Below are 24,469 nucleotides of genomic sequence, written 5' to 3' on the forward strand. Positions count from 1 at the left end.
TGATATCGTAGATTTCTGTGATAACTGTGTCATTGCGTGAAGTAAATCGGCTGCTACATCGTATACATTATCAACTTGTGACGAATGCCACGAAAGTTGCATCAAATTTTGGCAGGTAATTTTTATCTTGCGGTTCAAAATGTTAAAAAGTCCTAAACCAAGAAACACTACCACCACACATCAGAGATGACACAAAAAAAGGCTAGCAACAAAACTGATTAACAAAAAACACCTGATGTTTAAATGTTTGACTTTATCAAATATCAAAATAAACCTGATTAAAATTTGTAAAATGGTTCCTCCGAAAGTTCTAGATGCACACATTTTTAAGTGAACTTTCTTGTTGATGACTAAGATTCAAGCACAACCGAACTGCTGATTCACCCACCGAGGTGCTATACATTAATAACTGCGACCATCAATGCACGACTACCTTGAGGATCACGTGCACACAGTTCACTATATATAATCTTAAGACATCAACAAGAAGCACAGAGTACAAAGATAGCTTCTAGCATACCAAGATGAGCATTATATTCAGCATTCACATATATTGAGCCTACCTAAGATATTGATCTTAATTACTAGAGAAACAACTTTGATAACAGTGCTCACCTTACATGGTTCAAGGGGAGCTAGTTCATCCAAACTACCGCCGAAGCCTAACAGATAACAGGTCACTTTCTGACCACCTGCCACAGTGATGACAGCCAAACCTGAAAAATTATTTTATTTACTACAAGCCACTTGTGATAATATATCATGACAAATAATGGCAACATAAATGAGATACTAAATACATTGATAAAGATATTCTTTTATAAATAAGATAAAACACATTGTTTATACAAGAACTTGCCTCAGATAACTTTGCCAAAAGAAGACAACTAAAACAATATAGAAGTACCAGTAGAAACACCACAACAGGAGTTTTAATATAATGCATTCCACCACCATCTCTTAGAATAAAGATCCAATATTCCTTCAAATCTCATAAATTTTCAATATACCTCTTAAATTGGATCCCAACAGACAATAACTACTTGGGGCCAATATCCTTCAGAGCACAAATCTGTTCCTCACCCATCGCAGACATCACAGTAACAACCAGATCTTTTCCCTCTGCAAACCCATCTTTGATCTGGCAAAAATTAAACATAATTTCAGGCAAAAAATATTAGATTCCCAAAAAAACCTTTTTAATCAAAGACAAACAGAATCATTGTAAAAATTTTAACAGGATCATAAAGCCAACATAACACAGGCATTTAGGTATACAAGTATATCTCAGTGCAAGTGAGCAGCTTGGTGTTCAGCTCAAATCTCAGCTTGTTCATTAGCAACCTAAGCCAATCCAAATAGAACTTTCATCTCTCAGATGATCCGAACAGAGAAAAAGAAACATGTTCATCATCTTCAGTCCATCAAGAGTTTAACAGAAAATATTTTGTGTACCCTTTAAACCTATGGTCAAATAAACTGTTAGGAAAGATTAAGATGACACGGTGGGATTTATAAATGTGTTTGCAGCAAGGATTGAAATATCGTATCGTAACGGAGTTTCGACGTTCACTCGTTTCGGTACGATACTGTATACCGAGCGGTATACCACTCGGTATATATATATATATATATAATTCAATGACATCGTTTCTCTCTTCTCGCAAGCGGGGCGACGCCACCTCGTGTGTGTGTGTGTGTATATATATATATATACATATATATACATATATATATATACATATATATACATATATATATATACATACATATACATATATATATATCATTCCATCCGGTAACGGACGGTCCATGTACCGATCAGTTGATGGACCGGTATCGCCCGTACCAGATGGTATTATTCGAAATTGCATACCTTGACTTTGTAGTTATAGGGTTTATAAAACCTAATCATTTATACTTTTTTTTTCCAATGCCACTACTTTCCTCCATGCAATACTCCTTCCCCACTCCATCGGCCAATGCCTTGCCTCCTCCATTCCTATTCCTCTCCTCCAAGCTTCTAATTCCCACACATCTGCCTTCTTCCCCAATCCTGGTAGCACCTCATTTTACCTTCCATGAGAATTTAGAAGACTGATAGAGGTAAAATTGTGCATCCCACACTAACTTGACATTTGGACATTGAATGTCAAAAATTAATTGGCATATTGAACTCACCACATCAGCATCAACCACAACGGAAAGTATTCTCCGAATCAAGAATGGTCAATGGAATACTTCCCTACATGTAGGCAGTTAAGTACCCCTGACTACAAATAGATGGCCCTTTGACAATAGCCCAAGTTCTTCTCTCTCGTCATTCTCCCTACCCTCTATCCAAACAAACCCACTGATTTAGGCATTGGAGGGACCGACCCATGGGTACACCCGACACTGTTCTTTTGTTGCAAGAACAAAGGCTCATGGAGACTTGGTTTGACTTCACGGATCCTCATCCTCCATCCACCATCATTCCTCCAGACACACAAAGGGCAATCCTAGTTCCAGCATCAATCTCCGGCTTGGAACCTCTCTGGTTCCAGGTCGTCGACTGACCATAAGACTAACAATGACTTGAAAAACTGTTGTGAAAGTAATGAAGAATCCAGTCTAACATTCATTGCAAACTAATGCATCCTTAAAGCAAGTGCGTTCACACCAATAACAAACATACACAGATTGAACTCCAGACCAAGTTGATCACAAATTCCTGTGCAATAACAGAATAATAAGCTAGCAATTTTTTTTAACATACATTCTCAAACTCAAATAGTCAGCAGAAATATAATAAGGGATCCTTGCTGCAATGCAAAGCCCATGAAGGGAGCAAATATAGATGATGTGTTAACACATAAGCTTCACCAATTCAGATAACATAAAGAACTTCCAGCTATTCTGAGCCAAGAGCAAATTTTGTAACTACCAACATAAAGGTGTTGATACTACAGATAGGGCAAGCAATGCAAGCATCCAGAATAGTGCAAAATGTCTGGATTCTAACTAAATGTCACAAAAAATTTATATGATATTTTGAGATAATTTAAATCAGATTACCATGATGGACCAGCAACCAATGACTTTGATTTTGTACATAAAGCATGAAAGATCATCACACTATGGACAAAAAAGCATTCTTTTATAAATTTAGTTTATAATTATAGTGATCATTGATTGTCTATTTAACAACAGAAGCCTTCATGGAAAAAGAATCCCTTTCTTTTCCCCTGTTGATACCACTGAAAGGAAATTAATAATGATGAGGACTTATACATGTCAAAAAGTTACTCATGATATTCATCATGTCATTAATCATGGATGTCGTCATGTCAAACTGTATACATAATTAACATAATCAAGAATATCTAACTAACTATATTTCCACCATCATGTAATTGCTTGTAGAATGCAAGTTGTTTGTTTTCTGTTTAAAACATTTACTGTGTGCTTCTTAGTCAAGACTACTGTCCTTTAAAACATAAATGACATTCAAAAAGGTCATTACTTACTAAAAACTCTGGATACTATAAGTTAAATTTCTTTATCCCAACTTAGATCAGATTTTTAAAAAATTAAAAATGGCAAAGAAAATAAATCTTCATCACCAACCTGAGCTAACAAAGTTTCATCAGTCGGGAGTCTCAAATCATCTTTGGTGTTACCATTTTCAGTCAGAAGGCTCACCTAACATACACAACCAAATAGTTATGAGAAAACCACCAATTAAGAAAGAAACATTATATGAAAACATATAACAACATACAAATCCATCTTCAGAAATGTCAATCAGTTGATAATCAGTTCGAGTGACATGTGGAACCTGCAGATAAACCAAACAAATTCAAATACATACATACAAATGCAAATTAACACATATAAATATAATATATCAAGAAACATACATCACAGTTGTGAGAAGATGGCACAATATCCTCAAGCTTTTTTGCATTGAAGATATCTATGGCAACAAAGTGACATTTTGCATGACCATGCTTCCCAGTCTTGGAGGTTGACACTTCAACAACCTATAAAACAATGAGAGAATGAAGCAGTTTATAATCACAATAACAAGTAAAGGGAACTACTATAAAGCCATAAATAGCATGTATGATTGAACAACAAATATGGTGCATTATTCCAGAGACACAAATCATGTAGATGATCCAGGTGTCCATCATATATCACGACATGGATGACCTTTAGAGCAAAAAATCCAAAAAATTCTGCAGGCCTCAGAATACCTAAAAAAAAGAAACACATTTATACCTAAGAAAAGAAGTACAACCGTGGAACAAAAAGAATTCCACAAGGTAAGGAGACGATAAGGTTGCATACTTCACCAAAAAACTCAGGAAAGATAAATCCTGTGAGTTAGCACCACTAGTTTTCCTCGACTGTTAGTCCATGCCGGATGAGGAGGATTGCACGAGTTTTTGTTCTTCCAATATGTACAAGAATTAGGATTTTCTTCACTTCGTGGAAGTGCAATGTGTGTAACTGCGCTCAGATTGGATTAAAAGTGTTCATAAAGAAACTGTGAACAGGAATTTCTCCAGATCCTGTCATCCATCAATTCTTCGTTGACATACATTCCACTACCTTCAATCGATAGCCACTACATGCCCAGAAGATATGAACCAAGACCGTGCAAATTCCACCTTGAACCATCACAACAACATCTCAATTGATGTTCCATAGTTGCATATTGCAGAAAAAAAATTGGAAACTCAGCAGAAACATTGGATAAAAGAAGATTAAAGCCCAAGACATCCCGATCAAAACCGAAATAGCCCAGAAAAGAGACGATCATGAGATGGATTCCAAGGTATATACGACAGATCACCAAAACCATATATCCAGAAATGCATCAAAGGAGAGCAGAGGTTGTGAGGAGTGGATCAGGAACCTTGCAGGGCCTGTTCTTGATGACGATGTACCCATTCTTGCGGATCGTTCCAGCCTGCTGCGGGTAGGTCTTGGACGCTCCGGCATCGGCCTTCGACTCGAAATGATGCTCTTCGTCCGACATGATCGCTGCCGCAACAACAGAAAACGAAGAAATCACGATCGGAGAACACGACGCGGGCACATCGAGATGGAAAGACGCAAGAATCGGGAAATGGAACCCAGGGTTCCGTACCTGATCGTGGAGGCAGAGGAGCAGAAGCGAGAAATGAAGCAGGCACTCGAAACAAAAGCCGAGGGGCAGATCGGGGTAGGGGGTTTTGTACCCATAAATATCTCGAGTGCCGTGGCGTCGGATTCTCGATGGGACTAAACACGTGGACGGTCCATTTTTGGTAGACGATGACTGTCATCACGACTTGCGCGATGGAAGGGTATCCCGGCAATAGGATATCTTCATTTGGCTTACGGAATGACGAATTGCATTGAATAGAATTGAGCTTGCAATCCAACGAGCGTTGTAGAATGTCGATGAATTGTATTTAATCGAATTGAACTATCAAGTTACAGAAACCTTAGCGTGAAGCTCTACACATCTTTTCCCTTATCATATACTTCAAGTACATGATTTATTCTCCATTTACAATATACCGTCAACATAAATCACTGACTTATTAAATCAAACAAGCCTAAGAATTAGATACCATCAGAGATAAATAGTTGACATTTCCTTAACATCTCCACTAGGTTACAAAGAAAACCAAGCACTCGCATATAAATAGTTTTGAGGATATTGACGAAAATGAAGATACATCTTCAACAACTAGGGTGACAAAAGAGTTGCACGTCCCAAAAACTAAAGATCTTATACGTAACTGTCGATGAGAGACTTCCTCATCTCATCCACAATAGAGCTTGGCTGGGCTTCCCTGAGTTTGAAGACGCTTTCAATGACAGAGAGCTCTGTTGCTGTGGTGTCGGATCCACAGAAAGCTGTCCAGTCATTCACTGTCATACCTGCAGCAATGACCTCACTGCCTCGATTCACTGTTCCGGCGACCAGGGGTACTTGGAGAAGAGTTGAGAGCTCATCAAGGTCTTCCATGGATGTATGCGGATGAACCTGTTTTAACAGGCCCGCATAAGAAGATGATGCAGTCATGACAACAACAATTCATTTCAGCAGAAGATACACCAACTTACCAGGCCCCCTCTGTTTGAAAATGCACAGTAACTTCCAACCAGTATGTTGCCAGCAACAGTCTGCCGGAATACTTCTACACCAAGTACATCAGCAATGAGCTCTTCGGTATCCTAAAATAAAAGAACAAAAAACCAATGCAAGGGTAAGAGAGGCAACTAGAGATTAGAAAAGCAACAAGCCATCAACTAAACCACATAGGTGAGCATGGACAGTACGAGACCAGAGCTGAATACTAAGGATTCAAAGCCACATTTCAAGGCCAAATAGTTTCTTACAAGTGATGCTTCGTATCTCTTGACAACATCACCCTGATAATTAAAAGTAAGAAAATTACTTGCCTTGTCCAGATCAGGGTGTGTAAGAGCAACATGGTCGTTGCAGGATATGCAATTGCCTAAAGCAGACAATCTTTCATCTATTCGCTGAACCACCACCTGATCAGGTAGACTATTCCTCAGATGTTGGAGCTCTGGAAACACAATAAAGCAAGCATAACATAAAGCAGTCATTTTGTTTACACGAGAGAATGGAAATCCTTAATTTGCTAGTAATTGAATGCCAAAGATCACATTTCTCATTCCTTTTTTATCATATTAACTTGGAGTTTCCTTCTGAAGTAAGGAGATATGTTAGACATTTTACAAACACACATACATAGATAGATAGATTCAAATAACTTGTGAGTTTCAGAAACAAAATACCGTGACAACCTCAACTGCAATTTCAATCATAATGATTACAAACAAATAAACCTTAGAAAAACCTAATACACAGTTCCAAAAATTTGGATTCCTACTTTTAATTGTTTTTAATCACTCCTCTTATTTTTCTCTTTTGTCTTTTCCTCTTTGGTCGCAAGATGGTATCGGTAACAACTAGGCGTGCGATAAAGCACTTATGATGTAGAGTTTATGAGGAAACCATTTCCCAGATGAAAACAAAAGGCTCATGAGATACCCCAATCAGCAGTGGCACTAAAGCAATGTCGAATACTACAGTGACTAGGAGAGAAGTATGATATCATCAGTGTAAGGGTCAGAGAATACCTAAACACATGTAATGAGAAAAAAAAAGGTAAAATTCAGAAAACTGCTAAAAAGCCTAAGATACCTTCGACTTAACAACCACAAATACTGAAGTGAAAGATAAATGTTTATGTAAAAGGAAATCAAAAGAATTGGTGGAAAATAAACAAGAGCTATGCTGTAAAGTCTCAGGCCATGACAGATAAAAACAGACAAAGCAAAAGAAAATTTCCAAAACTACCAACTGTGAACACCACTACATATCCACTCCATAGGCAAGTAAACAACCTTACATAAACACCTGTTGCCATCAAACTTTGATTGGCATATTAAATTAAAATGGACAGTATTGATCTAGCAGCTATCCACCTCAAGCAGCTGAACTGCACACTCCCATGGATATAAATCACCTCCAAAATAAAACCAAAGCCAGATCTATGACATTGTTAAAATCAAAGGCCTAATTTATTTATTTATATTTATAGCTTACAAATCTTTGTTATGCCTTTGAACACAATAGTAATAATGTCTTTGTCCGACACATTGAAAGGAGCTACCTAGCAAAATTATCAGCTTTCAACTAAAAGTTAATTACACTATAAAAAAAATTGATTCAGAAACTAAATGTCTCAACAATGAAAATTTACCTTGGTCGGTGGTGGTGTGCGGCAAAAGAAGTCCTTTCTTATTGCCTACATTGAAGTGGGAAGATGTGTGATTAGAAGTAAAATTACAACATAAAGTTGGATAACTCGCTTTTCAGCACTCACCAGCACAAAGTCGCCCGATTATTCTAGTGCCTCCAATAGATGTCTTGACAACAGGGATAACATCAGCCAACTCAGCTTCAAAAATGCTGCAAATCATCCAATGTAAGATCATCAGCAACACATAAAAATGCTACAGAATAATAAAAACATTGTTTTTTTATTTCTTTCAAACATACTAACCTGTAGAAGTTCTCTGATCCTCCAATTGCAACCAAACAGTAGGCATTTGTCAGCTTTGAGAACACTCCAACTTCGCAAGAGTTCTCAAACTGAATCCCTGCAAAAAGTTAACTGATGACTTCTTGAGGTCCCTTTTAAAGTTGTAAAGCATTTAACAACATGAGAAAGTGAGCACTTTAAGAGCTAAAACTACCCAGTTCAGCATTCAAGGACCATTCAAGGATAGAAGAAAATGGAATTATAGGACTGAAATAAAATTTAATGATATTCAAAAGCAATCAACCCTATGAAGCATGTATTATCTGCATGGGACACTCTGGTTTTACACATCAGTAATTGCTCATATATTTCTAGAAAGAGGCATTGAACAAAAATATCCCGAGAATTTAGAGAGACCACAACATAGCAATCCAGATTTGCCAACTTCTATGAAATGCCAAACAATTTACACTTCTTCATGACAAAAAAATTCAACAATTTCCTTATTTTCATCAACTAGACATAAAATATAGCTATTGGTACTTACGAGTAGCCATGACGGCCGGCTGCAAACACCTTTAAAGACCTGTGATCACCACGAATAATAAAAAAGTCAAAACTTTGCAAAGCTAAAGAAGCTGAACATATTTCATCGAATCATGCAAGAAGACACCCAAACAAAGGGATCTTTTCCACCCCAAAATCAACGGATTCACTTCTTCTATGCACTCCGAATGAAACTAGACAATCAAGATATCAAAGCAAAAACACCACACAAAAAAGCAATCAAGAAATACGCTCAGAAACATTTCCTCATGAAATCGAAAGGTTAGAGGGACCTAATCATCTACGAAACCCAAAGTCTCATCTTCTAGAATAGACTCCAATTATTCGAATTATCACCGCGTAGGCCACATCGGATGGGAAAGCAAGACACCCAGAGAGAGATACTGGACCTTAATCCGGGATCGGGAACGCGAGGTTGGGAAGGAACGAGGAGGCTAGGAAGCCCCAAGAGATCGCCGGTGGGCACAAAAGAATGCGCGCGGAGGCGTCGCCCCAAGACTAGGATTTGGATCGGATAGGCTCGGCTTTAGGGTTTTCTGTTCGTGGTCGTGCGGCCGCAACGTGTTATATAGATTCTCTCGATGCGTGATGCGCAAGAAAGAAAATCTAGTGGTTATAATTAACTACTGAATGATCTTCCTTGAACCCGTATGTCTACTGGACAGACAGACGGGCTCCACATAAAAAGTGGGAACCACCGAGATGAACAAGCGAGTACTTGTGGATATCGGCACAGGGGAGCGCATGGTTGTGCCTGGATCCCGGGCACTGAGGTATCAGTCGGATCCGATCCGTTAATTCGATTGACGAACAATAACCCAGAAACTGGTCTGTGTCCGACCCGATTAAGAGCCGGGTTTCGGAGGTGATTAGGTCTTAGCATTAGATACTCGAACCAATACAATGATGCATGTACTGTTAAAGAACAAAATGCGTATGCATATTCTTCTACAAGTTAAATAGGTATGATTACTTCTACAAGTTAAATAGGTATCAGGCCATTAACACTCCATTATGGTTACTAATTCTTTATCCATATCCTTCCTAAATAATAAAATTAGTATCTTAAATGGCTACCCAAAAATAAGACCTACTTTCTATCTTAGGAATAACAATGCAACCAATATCCAAATGAATTTAACCTTAAATACAAATATGGCTAACCATTGAAGTAGTCAAACCTATCCCGAACACAACTCATGTACTTAGTTTTCGATCTGTAATGGTAGGAAATCCTATTAACGATATCTTTAACTTAGTTTACATGGTTAGGATAGACAAGGACAACCAAAAAAAGCCAAACAATTCCAATCCTATGTGAGAGCATGAACACCATTATTGGTCACTCGTCGTTAGATTCCAGTCAGCCATCGCAATCCAACATTCTTCTGCGTCGTCTTCCCTTGAAGACTTCTCTCCATATATACACACACACCCCCATCATCTGCTTCATGTTCAAGTGTCATCTTCTCCTCTTTCTTGACCTATCTTGCAGCTGAGGGACGAAGAACAAGATGCCGGCTATTGTGATGTCGAATGCAGGGTCTAATGGTGCGAAGGAATTCGAGGGCAAGATCACAATTTATGTTGTGATCTGCGGAGTAATTGCAGCTACTGGAGGCCTCATGTTTGGCTATGACATTGGAATATCAGGTTCATGACTTCCATTTCTCATTTGATTGTCTAGTGTTAATCCGCAAGCCTAATGGACAGTGGTTGGAGGAGAGAGACGAAGAGAAAGAGATGGTTGCATGCATGCAGACATTGTTAGGGTTTTCATGGATTTGAAAATTGGTTTTTGGATTTGTATGATCTGCAGGGGGAGTGACATCTATGGATGACTTCTTGGAGGAGTTCTTCCCTGTGGTCTATGAGAGGAAGCACAAAGCCAAGGAAGACAACTACTGCAAGTATGACAACCAAGGCCTTCAGCTGTTCACTTCGTCCCTGTACCTTGCCGCCTTGGTGTCCAGCTTTGTAGCTTCCAAGCTGTGCACCAAACATGGCCGGCGGCTGACGATGCAGGCGGCGTCAGTGTTTTTCTTGGTCGGTGTCGTCCTCAATGCAGCTGCTCGGAACATTGCCATGCTGATCATAGGAAGAATTCTCCTCGGAGTTGGTGTTGGATTCGCTAATCAGGTTCATAAATATCGGTCTAGACTCTCTCTCTCTCTCTCTCTCTCTCTACATCTTTCCTCAAACTCCATTCTTACTATGCATTCTTCTTCCTATAGGCTGTTCCTCTATTCTTGTCGGAGATCGCACCAGTCCACATCAGAGGAGCCCTAAACATCCTCTTCCAGCTCGACGTGACGATCGGGATCTTCGTGGCGAACATCGTGAACTACTTCGTCTCCAATATCCATCCATGGGGGTGGAGACTCGCTCTTGGCTTGGCCGGCGTGCCGGCGACCATGCTTTGCTTGGGCTCCATGGTGATCGCGGAGACACCGACGAGCCTCATCGAGCGCGAGCAGCTGATGGAAGGTCTGGCCATGCTGAAGAAGATTCGGGGTACCGATAACGTTAACGCGGAGTACGAAGAGATCCTGCACGCGTGCGAGATGGCACGACAGGTGAAGCAACCATTCAGGAACCTCATGAAGCGATCCAGCCGGCCGCAGCTGGTGATCGCCATCGCAATGCAGGTCTTCCAGCAGTTCACTGGGATCAACGCCATCATGTTCTATGCGCCGGTCCTCTTCCAGACCATCGGATTCAAGAACGACGCGTCGCTGCTCTCCGCTGTCATCACCGGCATCGTTAATGTTCTATCCACCGTCGTGTCGGTGGTGTTGGTGGACAAGCTCGGCAGGAGATTCCTGCTACTCGAAGCCTGTGGGCAGATGCTGATCACACAGGTCGAAACGACGATCGAGTCACGTACGCATCAGAGCATGCAACCGCGCATTAATTCTCGGAATGATCTGTGTGCAGGTGGCGATTGGAGGTGTTCTGCTTGTGAACTTGAAGTCGACGAACGAGCTCGAACACGGGGTGGCGGTCTGGGTGGTGGTGCTCGTGTGCCTGTACGTGTCGAGCTTTGCCTGGTCTTGGGGTCCGCTTGGTTGGTTGATTCCCAGCGAAACCTTCCCCCTGGCGACGAGAACCGCGGGCTACGCCTTCGCCGTCAGCTCCAACATGCTCTTCACCTTCGTCATCGCCCAGGCTTTCCTGTCCATGATGTGCCATCTACGCGCCGGGATCTTCTTCTTCTTCGCTGCATGGATTGTGGTGATGGGGTTGTTCGTCATATTCCTGTTGCCCGAGACGAAGAATGTGCCGATCGATGAGATGAGCGAGAGAGTCTGGAAGCGACACTGGTACTGGAAGAGATTCATGGACGAGGAAGAACAACATAAAAAGGATTCCGTCTAACTCTTCCACCATTCTTCCTCATGCCGGAAGATCTTATTGTAAAGCATATGATCTGATGCGACAAACATCTCGTAACCGTTATTATTAAATATTTAATATAACTGTTCTCATTATGATTTATAATTCATTATCATGAATTTCTTCATTTATTATGATTTAAATGATTTTAGTTTTTTATTCTTTATGCATGAAATCGTTATTATTAAATTAAATATTTAATATCATTAAAGTTCTTAATTATGGTTCAAACGTTATAAATTTGAATTAATTCTTGAACGTTATGATTTGTGATAATAAATGTTCTTGATGGGAGAACATATATATATATATATATATATATATATATATATATATATATATATAAAGAATTTTGGTCCCTAGGCTCAATCATCTCTTTGAAGCGAAAGACTTTCCTACACCATCTAAAGCGAGAGTTCTGAGCCGAGAAGTACCAAAGTTCAAGAAGAAACCTCTGTAGAAATTCTTGACGACAATGGCTTGAGGTACGTTATTTTGTTTCCGCATCAGTTTTTATTGTGTTTCTATTATGATGATTTAGAAACACAAGTTGGTTTCAGTGATTTCTTACATTTGGTATCAGAGCCTTTTGACCTCTACCTTGATACGAAAGAGTTTTCATTTTTTATGCCATGAAAATGATTTGATTTTGGTTTCTTCTTGGAAACTTCTTGATATATTTTATTGAAAATCATGAGGAAATATCATTTTCAACATTTTATTTGGTAAAATGCTCATATTATGTATGCATATTTAGTTATATTAAATTATGCTTATGAGCAAATTTTTTATGCTTAAAATGTCTAGTGATCCATATAATCTTAATTAATTAAGAATTAGCCACAGTATCCTTAATTAATTAAAATTATATATAAAGTTAAAATAAGGATCATATAGTAATTAGACATCAGGAAAGACGAACTACCTATAATCACTAATACTAGCACTCCAACTGAGATCACGTTATATGAGCGATGGGAGCGATCCAATCGGCTCAGCGTGATGTTTATCAAAACTAAGATGACTGCTGGCATACATGGTTCTGTTGACCAGCATGAAAAAGTCCGAGACTTGCTAAAAGTTATTGATGAACAATTCATCACTTCGGATAAGGCACTAGCAAGTACTCTTATTATGAAATTTTTATCCCTTAGACTTACCAATATAAAGGGTATGCGTGAGCACATAATGCAAATGCGAGATATTGCGGCTCAACTTAAGAAACTTGAGGTTAATATGTCAGAATCTTTCCTAGTGCACTATATTCTGAACACCCTTCCACCTCAATATAGTCCTTTTAAAATTTCATACAATACATATAAGGACAAATGGTCAATCAATGAATTAATGACCATGTGTGTTCAAGAAGAAGAGAAGCTAGTGATGGAATTGGGTGAGAATGCATTAGTAGTAACCACTCGAGGGAAAAACAAAACTGACAAACATCAAGCCAATCAGAAAGCTCATCAGTAGGGAAAAGATAAAATACTACCCCAAGCTGATATCAAGAAAGAAGTAAGGTATTTCTTTTATAAAAGAAAGGGACACGTGAAGAAGGAATGCACGAAATTCCAACAATGGCTTGAAAAGAAAGGTAAACCAACCTCATATGTATGTTATGAATCTAATATGGTCAATGTTAATATTAACACCTGGTGGATTGACTCTAGATCGAAATAAGATGAGCTCACATGTGGAAGCAATTGGAACATGCATTCTAACTTTAAGTAGTGGTTTTGTTTTAAAATTGGAAAGAACATTTTATGTACCAAGTTTCTCACGAAACTTAATTTCTGTTTCCAGACTCGTACCATTTGGGTATTCCTTTAATTTTAAAGACACATCATTTTGTTTATTACAAAAATTTGATTGTGTTGGGAATGGTATTTTGTCTGATGGTCTTTACCGTATTTTATTACAAATGATAATACTCAAAGTTCAATACATGTTCACGCTGGCATTAAGAGGTGTAATATTAATGAGGACTCCTCTATATTATGGCATCGGAGATTAGGACATATCTCCATAGAGAGAATTAAGAGATTAGTTAAAGATGGGGTACTTAGTACTCTTGATTTTACTAATTTTAAGACTTGTGTGGACTGTATTAAGGGAAAGCAGACCAATAAGTCCAAAAAGTGTGCTAATAGGAGTTCAGACTTATTAGAGATAATTCATATTAATATATGTTGTCCAGACATGGACATACATGGTTAGAAATACTTCATCTCTTTTATAGATGATTACTCACGATATATGTATATATATTTACTTCATAACAAAAATGAAGCATTGGATGCCTTCAAAGTCTTTAAGGCTGAAGTTGAGAACCAATGTGGTAAGCAAATTAAAATTGTGAGATCAGATAGGGGTGGAGAATATTATGGTAGATATACTGAAAATGGACAAGCACCTGACCATTTTGCTAAGTTATTTCAAGAACATGGGATTATTGCCCAATACACTATGCCTGGTTCTCCAGACCAGAATGGTGTTGCAGAAAGAAGAAACCAAACCTTATTAGATATGGTGTGGAGTCTGCTTAGCAACTCCAGTCTTCCTAAGTTCTTGTGGACTGAAGCACTAAAGACGGTTGTGTATATATTAAACCGAGTTCCAACCAAGGCTGTCCAAAAGACACCATTTGAACTATGGAAATGTTGGAAACCGAGTTTGCGACATATGCGAATTTGGGGATGTCCGTCTGAAGTCAGGATATATAATCCACACGAGAAGAAACTGGACCCGAGGACTGTTAGTGGGTATTTCATTGGATATGCCGAAAAGTCCAAAGGTTACATATTATATTGTCCATCTCACACAACTAGGATTGTGGAATCAAGAAATGCTAAATTTATTGAGGATGATGTGAGTAGTGGGAGTGATCATTTCAAGAACATAGTTTCCGCACATGATCATATAGAATCTCAACCTTCCACATCAAATGATAGATTGATTATAGTTCATAGCACTCCTCAAGTACAAACTAGTGCTGAACAACTAATCATTGAAATTCCACAAGTTGTTGATAGTATTCTAATAGATCAAGCAGTTCAGGAATTACAACAAGCTCCTGAACAACTATTGAACCACAAGTTCCTCAAGGAACTATTGGTACAACATTAAGAAGATCTACTAGAAATAAAAAATCAGCAATTCTTAGTGAATATGTTGTATATCTACAAGAATCTGATTATAATATTAGAGCCAAAAATGATCCTGAAACATTTTCACAAGCCATGAGTTGTAAAGAGTCAAATTTGTGGCATGATGCCATGAAAGAAGAGATGAATTCTATGATGAGCAATGGGGTTTGGGATCTTGTAGAGTTGCCTAATGAAGCAAAGGCTATTGGTTGCAAATGAGTCTTTAAAACTAAGAAAGATTCGTTAGGTAACATTGAGAGATACAAGGCAAGACTTGTTGCAAAGGGATTTACTCAAAAAGAGGGAATCGATTATACGGAGACGTTTTCTCTTGTATCTAAGAAAGATTCTCTACGTATAATTTTGGCATTAGTTGCTCATTTTGACCTTGAATTGCAACAAATAGATGTGAAAACGGTATTTCTAAATGGAGATCTAGAGGAAGAGGTTTATATGAAACAACTTGAAGGTTTCTCCTCTAGTGTTGGTAAACACTTGGTTTGCAAACTTAGGAAGTCTATATACGACTTAAAACAAGCCTCCCGCTAATGGTATTTTAAATTTCATAAAGTGATTTCTTCATTCGGATTTGTTGAAAATCCCATGAATCAATGCATATAGCAGAAGGTTAGTGGGAGTAAAATATGTTTCCTTGTTTTATACGTAGATGATATTTTGCTTGTAACCAACGATAAGGGTTTGCTGCATAAGGTGAAACAATTCCTTTCTAAAAATTTTGACATGAAGGATATGAGTGAAGCATCTTATGTCATTGGCATTAAGATTCATAGAGATAAACCTCGAAGCATTTTAGGTCTATCACAAGAAACCTATATTGATAAATTTTTAGAAAGATTTCGGATGAAGGATTTTTCACTAAGTGTTGCTCTCATTGTGAAAGGTGATAGGTTCAATTTGAACCAATGCCCAAAGAACAACTTTGAAAGGGAATCAATGAAAAACATCCCATATGCTTCTGTCGTAGGAAGCCTTATGTATGCTCAAGTCTGTACAAGACCTGATATTGCATTTATTGTGGGGATGCTAGGTCGATATCAGAGTAATCCAGATTCAGACTTCGTCGGTTGTGTTGATTCTCGTAAATCAACATCAGGATATATTTTTATGATGGCCGGTGGAGCTATTTCTTGGAGAAGCGCTAAGCAGACCTTGACTGCTACTTCTACCATGGAAGCTGAGTTTGTCTCCTGTTTTAAGGCTACTTCACATGGTGTATGGATTAAGAGTTTCATTTCTGGGCTTAGAATTATGGATTCTATTTCTAAGCCATTAAAAATTTTCTGTGACAATTCAGCTACTGTCTTTATGGCTAAAAACAATAAAAGTGGAAGTCGAAGTAAACATATCGACATTAAGTATCTAGCCATAAGAGAACGTGTAAAGGAAAAGAAAGTGGTCATTGAGCATATTAGCACTGAATTGATGATTGCTGATCCTTTGACTAAAGGCATGCCACCTCTGAAATTCAAGGATCATGTAGAGAAAATGAGACTTGGTTCCACTTTGTAATGATATTGAAACTCGTATATATTATACAATTTTCTCATTCATGTGCACATTATTTTGAGAAAATATATTGTTACTGGACCAAGAATAAATATAAGGTTTATTCATTAAGTAATATTATCATATTAAGATTAAGAAACTAAATACATCGTGATACATGGGTGATAATACTCGCTCTTAGAGGACTTATCGCTATAATTCGTATATTTATTTCTTAAGAAAGTTGTTCAACAAAAATTAATTCAAATTATTAAGATAAACGTATGGACCAAGTGGGAGAATGTAATCGTTATTATTAAATATTCAATATAACTGTTCTTATTATGATTCATACTTCATTATCATGAATTTCTTCATTTATTATGATTTAAATGATTTTAGTTTTTTATTCTTTATGTATGAAACCATTATTATTAAATTGAATATTTAATATCATTAAAGTTCTTAATTATGGTCCAAACGTTATAAATTTGAATTAATTCTTGAACGTTATGATTTGGTGATAATAAATGTTCTTGATGGGAGAACATATATATATATATATATATATATATATATATATATATATATATATATATATATATAAGAATTTTGGTCCTTGGGCTCAATCATCTCTTTGAAGCGAAAGGTTTTCCTACACCATCTAAAGCGAGAGTTCTGAGCCGAGAAGTACCAAAGTTAAAGAAGAAACCTCTGTAGAAATTCTTGACGATAATGGTTGGAGGTACGTTATTTTATTTTCGCATTAGTTTTTATTGTGTTTCTATTATAATGATTTATAAACACAAGTTGGTTTCAGTAATTTCTTACACAGTTCCCAACTTTCTTAATTAGTCTTAAGAGTTCTGCTTCTGTTTATAACGATCGCAGTTCTGCCAATGGATCATAAAAGCAGTTTAGGAGAACGATCACCTCCAAATTCTATTCCGATAAAAGACATAACTACATTGTATCTTCACTCGAAGAGGTGAAAGAAACATAACACTAATTCCGGAGAAAATAAAACAGTAATCATAACAAAAATGCATCATCATTGCTACGTTCCCTTCTGAGCTGAGGGCTTCTATCATGCAACGGCAGGCAAGTCTTTGAGCCACGAGTCCAGTGGCTTCCCAATGGCGTAAACGATGAAGCCGATCGCCCTCAGCTTCTCCGGGTCGACCACGTTGCGCCCGTCGAACACGAACGCTGGCTTCTGCATGTCGTCGTAGATCCTCCGGTAGTCCAGCTCCTTGAACTCGTCCCACTCCGTCAAGATGCACACCCCGTGCGCCCCCTTGGCGGCCTCGTACGCGTCCCACGCGATGCTCACCTGCTTCACGGCCGTGGGGCTCATGGGCTGCAGGTGCACCGGGTGATCCCAGTCGAACTTGTTCGTCGCGAGGTCACGTTGGATCTGGTCATCGGTCACCTGGGGGTCGTAGATGCTGATCGTGGCCTTGTCCCGCAGGAGGCCCTTGCAGACGTCGATGGCGGGGGCCTCCCTCGTGTCCCCGGTGTCCTTCTTGAAAGCAAACCCGAGCACGGCAATCTTCTTGCCCGACACCGTGTTGAACATGGAGGACACCACCCGGTTCACGAAGCGGTTCTTCTGGTAGTCGTTGATCTGGATGACCTGCTTCCAGTAGTTGGCCACCACTGACAGACCATTGCATTCAGAGATGTAGACCAGATTGAGGATGTCCTTTTGGAAGCAGGACCCTCCGAATCCAACGCTAGCATTCAAGAACTTGGGGCCGATTCTGGAATCCTTCCCCACGGCGTAGGCCACCTCAGACACATTAGCTCCGGTGGCTTCACAGAGTGCGGAAATGGCGTTGATCGAGGAGATCCTCTGTGCCAGGAAAGCATTGGCTGCAAGTTTCGATAGTTCCGCAGACCACAGATTAGTGGTCAGAATCCGGTCTTCGGGTACCCAATGGGCATACACATCTTTCAGTGCTTGGACGGCCTTGCGGCCCTCTGGAGTCTCCCGGCCACCAACGAGAACACGGTCGGGCTTGAACAGATCCTGCATGGCGGTTCCCTCCGCAAGGAACTCCGGGTTGGAGAGGATCTGGTAGTTGATTCCCTTGCTGTTGTGAGTCAAGATCTTCTCGATGGCCGCTGCAGTCTTGACGGGGACTGTGGATTTCTCGACGACGATCTTGTCGGATTTGGAGACGTCGGCGATCACGCGAGCAGCGCTCTCCCAGTAGGTCAAGTCAGCAGCCTTGCCTGCTCCAAGGCCGCGGGTTTTGGTGGGGGTGTTCACGGAGACGAAGATGATGTCGGCCTCCGAGACATGCTTTTCGATGTCAGTGCTGAAGAAGAGGTTCTTTCCGCGGCATTGCTTCACTGCGTCATCGAGGCCGGGCTCGTAGATTGGAAGTTGATCGCCGTTCCATGCTGCAATCCGGTGGACGGAGATATCAACGACGACCACCTCGATGGAGGGGCACTTGAGGGCAATCACCGCCATGGTCGGGCCACCAACGTAGCCAGCTCCAATGCAGCAGATCTTCACCATCTTGCTGGCTTACCGAATGATCTTCGAGCGCCTGACATGAATCAGTTTAGAAAATTGCAAGGGACGAATCTATGCAAGATGTCAGATTGAAAACTTATGATGATGAAAAATAACAGTTTCAAGAACAGATTCAGAAAACCATAGAAGTCAGATTGCAAAGGAAGCCAAAAGCACGAAAGGAGAGATCTGTATAACAGAAGGTTAACAAAGAGAATAAGAAGGGGAATGCCTTGAAGTTGTTTTACAAGCACAATTGAGACAGAGCATATGACAAACAGAGAAAACAAATGCCAAACATTAGAGATCACATAAGAGATTACCTTTCAAGGTGCTCCAGTCTAGATCATAAGAGAAGGAAAGGAGAAATTGAGAGAGGTTCTAAGGGAATGGAGAAGAAAAAGAAAGGATTTCTGGTGCTCAAACACGAGGAGACTCCCCTGCTTAAATACCCAAACTCAACTGCGGTCTACACCTCCCCTTTCAGAAAAGTAATAAAAGAGAAGACTAGATTTACTAGCTTAGTCGGGCAGTTCCACACGCTGTCCACCATTTCCAACTCTACCAAACATTAACAATGAGGTGGGCCATGCAATTTAGCTCAGATTCCAGCAATTACTACCTTTCAGAAACAAGGATTCTGCTTCATATTCCGAAAGATCCAATGTCCTGCCTCTGTAGGCAGGAAGAACAGCTGTACAATCACTAGGAATAATAGAGTTCACAGTGTGCTGAGCTACAGTCAAACAGTGCATCTAATCACAGGATGGTGGTATATACCGAGTACACAAAAACGACAAGACACTGCAAGCTGAAATAGATTACAACATCAAACAACGAATTCAAGACCTTCATAAGCAAACATGTCAGTCTAATACAGACCAAACATGGAAATTCTATACTACTAGACATACAAACAGAGCACAGAAGATTCCAACATGTAAAAGAATGTAATCATAAAAATTGCAACTTTGAAATCAATTTTTAACCGAGACAAAAGAGGGGAGAAAAGAAACCCTAGCAGAAGTACCAGTGAGCACAGAAATCCTTCTCTTGCATGTGAGTTAGGATTCCATTTCCAAGCGAAGAAGAATCTTTTAGCATTGACATTAAGTGTAAAACGAGAGGAAGCTTCAAATTCAAGCAAAGACAGCGACCCGAAACCTAACGTTAGTGACGACTTCGAGTGAGATGCAAGCGATCGAGTATCCATCACCTGTCGACAAAACACCAGAAGAATTGAGGGAGGATCGATGAGGGGCGGAGGGGTGGATATGTGTCACCAAATCTGGCCCCAACGAGATGGGAGCAATCGTAAAGAGATCCGCCAGAGATACACCAGAAAAAGCGAGTCAGATGGGTCAAGAACACAGAGACCCAAAAGTCGCACCTTTTTCTTCGGGGACAACAAGAAAAGAACGATCTTTGGCGAGATTAGGGTTTCTAGTCTCCGACGAGCAGTCCATCAATTTCACCAATTAAATGTGTTCTTTGAATCAAATTTCAAGCTTCAATAAAGGGAATGCAATCATAGATTTCTCTCCTATTGCTGAAGAAGATTTAGAAGATGTGTACGTGACAAAACTTCACGTATATTTTCTCTTTTGACTACAATGAGATGATATTTTTGTAACAGTTATTATTAAATATCTTATTTAATAATAACGTAACCGTTCTTATTAAGATTCATAATTTATTATCATGAATTTCTTCATTTATTATGATTTAAATAATTTCAGTTTCTTATTCTTTATGCATGAAACCGTTATTATTAAATTAAATATTTAATATCATTAAGTTCTTCATTATGGTCTAAACGTTACAAATTTGAATTAATTCTTGAACGTTATGAGTTGGTGATGATAAATGTTCTTGATGGGAGAACATCTATATATACATGAGGATTTTGGTCCCTTGGCTCAATCATCTCTTTGAGGCGAAAGGCTTTCCTACACCATCTAAAGCGAGAGTTCTGAGCCGAGAAGAACCAAAGTTCAAGAAGAAACCTCTGCAGAAATTCTTGGCGATAATGGCCGGAGGTACGCTATTTCGTTTCCGCATTAGTTTATTGTGTTTCTATTACAATGATTTAGAAACACAAGTTGGCTTCATTAAAATTTCTTACATTTGGTATCAGAGCCGAATGACCTCTGCCTTGATATGAAAAAGTTTTCATTTTTATGCCATGAAAATGAATTGATTTTGGTTTCTTCTTGGAAACTTGTTGATATATTTTGTTGAAAATCATGAGGAAATATCATTTTCAACATTTTTAGTCGGTAAAATGCTCATATTATGTATGCATATTTAGTTATATTAAATTATGTTTATGAGCAAATTTTTTATGTTTAAAATGTCTAGTGATTCATATAATCTTAATTAATTAAGAATTAGCCACAGCATCCTTAATTAATTAAAATTATATATAAAGTTAAAATAAGGATCACATAAGTAATTAGACATCATATTGTGATTGATTATATTTCGTATAATAATTGTTATCCCACAGGATTTTTTATTATATTTAATATAATTAATCAGGATAAAATATCAGATTATTTTCATAATTTACCCACAGGGATTATGAATTGGAATATAATTTGATAGTTTTATCATAAAGACCATATGAATCTATTTGAATTAAGAATTTAGCCCACAGGCAATTTTTATGTCATGAGATTCATATTTTTGGCATGTTTCACATTGGTAAAACATGTAATTTAGTCTATTAAGCTTCAAATTTTGACATAAGCATGTTTGATTTTATGCAGTTTCTCAAACTGTTAATTTCTCTGATATTCGATGTGATATTCCTGAACTTAGTGGTGATAACTATAAGATATGGAAGGAGAGGGTTCTCCTCCATTTAGGGTGGATGGATATTGATTATGCTATTAGAAAAGGCGAACCACCTATAATCACTGATACCAGCACTCTAACTGAGATCGCGTTATATAAGCGATGGGAGCGATCCAATCGGCTCAGCGTGATGTTTATCAAAACTAAGATAACTACTGGCATACGTGGTTCTGTTGATCAGCATGAAAATGTCTGAGACTTGCTAAAGGCTATCGATGAACAATTCATCACTTCGGATAAGGCACTAGCAAGCACCCTTATAATGAAATTTTCATCCCTTAGACTCACCAACATAAAGGGTGTTCGTGAGCACATAATGCAAATGCGAGATATTACGGCTCAACTTAAGAAACTTGAGGGTGTTCGTGAGCACATATGTCAGAATCCTTCTTGGTGCACTATATTCTGAACACCCTTCCACCTCAATATAGCCCTTTTAAAATTTCTTACAATACACATAAGGACAAATGGTCAATTAATGAATTAATGACCATGTGTGTTCAAGAAGAAGAGAGGCTAGTAATGGAATTGGGTGAGAGTGCATTGATGGTAACCACTCGCGGGAAGAACAAAACTGACAAACATCAAGCCAATCAAAAAGCTTATCAGCAGGGAAAAGGTAAAATACCACCCCAAGCTGATATCAAGAAAGAAGCAAGGTGTTTCTTTTGTAAAAGAAAGGGACACATGAAGAAGGAATGTACGAAATTCCAACAATGGCTTGAAAAGAAAGGTAAACCAACCTCATATGTATGTTATGAATCTAATATGGTCAATGTTAATATTAACACATGGTGGATTGACTCTGGATCAACAATCCATATTGCAAACTCTTTGCAGGGTATGCAAAACCTAAGGAAGCCAGTGGGAAGTGAGCAAAGCATCTTATCAGGAAATAAGATGGGCTCACATGTGGAAGCAATTGGAACATGCATTTTAACTTTAAGTAGTGGTTTTGTTTTAAAGTTGGAAAGAACATTTTATGTACCAAGTTTCTCACGAAACTTAATTTCTGTTTCCAGACTCATACCATTTGGATATTCCTTTAATTTTAAAGACACATCATTTCGTTTATTATATAAATCTGATTGTGTTGGGAATGGTATTTTGTCTGACGGTCTTTATCGTATTTTATAACAAAATGATAATACTCAAGGTTCAATGCATGTTCACGTTGGCATTAAGAGGTGTAATATTAATGAGGACTCCTCTATATTATGGCATCGGAGATTAGGACATATCTCCATAGAGAGAATTAAAAGATTAGTTAAAGATGGGATACTTAGTACTCTTGATTTTACTAATTTTAAGACTTGTGTGGACTGTATTAAAGGAAAACAGACCAATAAGTCTAAAAGGGGTGCTAATAGGAGTTCAGACTCATTAGAAATAATTCATACTGATATATGTTGTCCAGACATGGACATACATGGTCAGAAATACTTCATCTCCTTTATAGATGATTACTCACGATATATGTATATATATTTGCTTCATAATAAAAATGAAGCATTGGATGCCTTCAAAGTCTTTAAGGCTGAAGTTGAGAACCAATGTGGTAAGCAAATTAAAATTGTGAGATCAGATAGGGGTGGAGAATATTATGGTAGATATACTGAAAATGGACAAGCACCTGGTCCTTTTGCTAAGTTTCTTCAAGAACATGGGATAGTTGCCCAATACACTATGCCTGGTTCTCCAGACCAGAATGGTGTTGCAGAAAGAAGAAACCGAACATTATTAGACATGGTGCGCAGTATGCTTAGCAACTCCAATCTTCCTAAATTCTTGTGGACTGAAGCATTAAAAACGGCTGTGTATATATTAAACCGAGTTCCAACCAAGGCTGTCCAAAAGACACCATTTGAACTATGGAAAGGTTGGAAACCGAGTTTGCGACATATGCGCGTTTGGGGATGTCCGTCTGAAGTCAGGATATATAATCCACAAGAGAAGAAACTGGACCCGAGGACTGTTAGTGGGTATTTCATTGGATATGCCGAAAAGTCCAAAGGTTACAGGTTCTATTATCCACCTCACACAACTAGGATTGTGGAATCAAGAAACGCTAAATTTCTTGAGGATGATGTGATTAGTGGGAGCGATCATTTCAGGAACATAGTTTCCGCACATGATCATATAGAATCTCAGCCTTCCACATCAAATGATAGATTGGTTATAGTTCATAGCACTCCTCAAGTACAAACTAGTGCTGAACAACCAATCATTGAAATTCCACAAGTTGTTGATAGTATTCTAATAGATCAAGCAGTTCAGGAATTACAACAAGCTCCTGAACAACTAGTTGAACCACAAGTTCCTCAAGGAACCATTGGTACAACATTAAGAAGATCTACTAGAAATAAAAGATCAGCAATTCCTAGTGATTTTGTTGTATATCTACA

The 24,469-nt window shown here is 38.6% G+C and overlaps 4 protein-coding genes across 6 annotated transcripts; 1 reads left to right on the forward strand and 3 right to left on the reverse strand.

Annotated features, from left to right (window-relative positions):
• Window positions 1–434: 434 nt before the first annotated feature.
• Window positions 435–5,333, reverse strand: LOC135627941 (eukaryotic translation initiation factor 5A-5-like). 2 transcript variants are annotated; one of them, XM_065134408.1, is made up of 7 exons: window positions 5,141–5,333; window positions 4,907–5,034; window positions 3,903–4,025; window positions 3,764–3,820; window positions 3,610–3,684; window positions 1,011–1,141; window positions 435–716 (listed from the first exon to the last, which is right to left on the reverse strand). In XM_065134408.1, the coding sequence occupies exons 1-6, from the start codon at window positions 5,316–5,318 to the stop codon at window positions 1,040–1,042; spliced, it is 663 nt and encodes a 220-aa protein (XP_064990480.1). In that variant the 5' UTR covers window positions 5,319–5,333; the 3' UTR covers window positions 435–716; window positions 1,011–1,039. The 2 variants fall into 2 exon arrangements, with proteins under 2 accessions (XP_064990480.1, XP_064990479.1); XM_065134407.1 differs by lacking the exon at window positions 435–716 and having other exon boundaries at window positions 802–1,141.
• Window positions 5,334–5,614: 281 nt separating this feature from the next.
• On the reverse strand, window positions 5,615–9,176 carry LOC135627940 (eukaryotic translation initiation factor 6-2-like). The gene is made up of 8 exons (XM_065134406.1): window positions 9,020–9,176; window positions 8,611–8,649; window positions 8,085–8,181; window positions 7,905–7,990; window positions 7,782–7,826; window positions 6,448–6,578; window positions 6,109–6,219; window positions 5,615–6,028 (listed from the first exon to the last, which is right to left on the reverse strand). The coding sequence occupies exons 2-8, from the start codon at window positions 8,618–8,620 to the stop codon at window positions 5,771–5,773; spliced, it is 738 nt and encodes a 245-aa protein (XP_064990478.1). The 5' UTR covers window positions 8,621–8,649; window positions 9,020–9,176; the 3' UTR covers window positions 5,615–5,770.
• A 983-nt stretch (window positions 9,177–10,159) lies between these two features.
• Window positions 10,160–12,008, forward strand: LOC135626388 (sugar transport protein MST4-like). The gene is made up of 4 exons (XM_065131630.1): window positions 10,160–10,283; window positions 10,450–10,769; window positions 10,865–11,491; window positions 11,568–12,008. The coding sequence occupies exons 1-4, from the start codon at window positions 10,160–10,162 to the stop codon at window positions 12,006–12,008; spliced, it is 1,512 nt and encodes a 503-aa protein (XP_064987702.1).
• A 5,607-nt stretch (window positions 12,009–17,615) lies between these two features.
• On the reverse strand, window positions 17,616–20,276 carry LOC135627631 (UDP-glucose 6-dehydrogenase 5-like). 2 transcript variants are annotated; one of them, XM_065133757.1, is made up of 2 exons: window positions 20,236–20,276; window positions 17,616–19,239 (listed from the first exon to the last, which is right to left on the reverse strand). In XM_065133757.1, the coding sequence occupies exon 2, from the start codon at window positions 19,206–19,208 to the stop codon at window positions 17,766–17,768; it is 1,443 nt and encodes a 480-aa protein (XP_064989829.1). In that variant the 5' UTR covers window positions 19,209–19,239; window positions 20,236–20,276; the 3' UTR covers window positions 17,616–17,765. The 2 variants fall into 2 exon arrangements, with proteins under 2 accessions (XP_064989829.1, XP_064989828.1); XM_065133756.1 differs by lacking the exon at window positions 20,236–20,276 and adding an exon at window positions 19,529–19,680 and having other exon boundaries at window positions 17,617–19,239.
• Between the last annotated feature and the right edge of the window lie 4,193 nt (window positions 20,277–24,469).

This window comes from Musa acuminata, chromosome BXJ2-11, assembly GCF_036884655.1.
Source record: "Musa acuminata AAA Group cultivar baxijiao chromosome BXJ2-11, Cavendish_Baxijiao_AAA, whole genome shotgun sequence".
NCBI lineage: Eukaryota > Viridiplantae > Streptophyta > Magnoliopsida > Zingiberales > Musaceae > Musa > Musa acuminata.

Bases quoted from the DNA above. Each gene is read 5' to 3' on its own strand.
- LOC135627631 (XM_065133757.1), bottom strand. From the start codon at position 19,208: ATGGTGAAGATCTGCTGCATTGGAGCTGGCTACGTTGGTGGCCCGACC.
- LOC135627941 (XM_065134408.1), bottom strand. From the start codon at position 5,318: ATGACAGTCATCGTCTACCAAAAATGGACCGTCCACGTGTTTAGTCCC. The intron at 5,035-5,140 runs GTACGGAACCCT...TTGTTGCGGCAG, and splicing joins TCCTCTGCCTCCACGATCAG to CGATCATGTCGGACGAAGAG. The intron at 4,026-4,906 runs GTTCCTGATCCA...ATTGTTTTATAG, and splicing joins TCAAGAACAGGCCCTGCAAG to GTTGTTGAAGTGTCAACCTC.
- LOC135627940 (XM_065134406.1), bottom strand. The intron at 7,827-7,904 runs GTGAGTGCTGAA...ACTTCAATGTAG, and splicing joins AATCGGGCGACTTTGTGCTG to GCAATAAGAAAGGACTTCTT. The intron at 6,220-6,447 runs GCAAGTAATTTT...CTTTTATTTTAG, and splicing joins CACACCCTGATCTGGACAAG to GATACCGAAGAGCTCATTGC.
- LOC135626388 (XM_065131630.1), top strand. From the start codon at position 10,160: ATGTCGAATGCAGGGTCTAATGGTGCGAAGGAATTCGAGGGCAAGATC. The intron at 10,284-10,449 runs GTTCATGACTTC...TATGATCTGCAG, and splicing joins CTATGACATTGGAATATCAG to GGGGAGTGACATCTATGGAT. The intron at 10,770-10,864 runs GTTCATAAATAT...TTCTTCCTATAG, and splicing joins GTGTTGGATTCGCTAATCAG to GCTGTTCCTCTATTCTTGTC.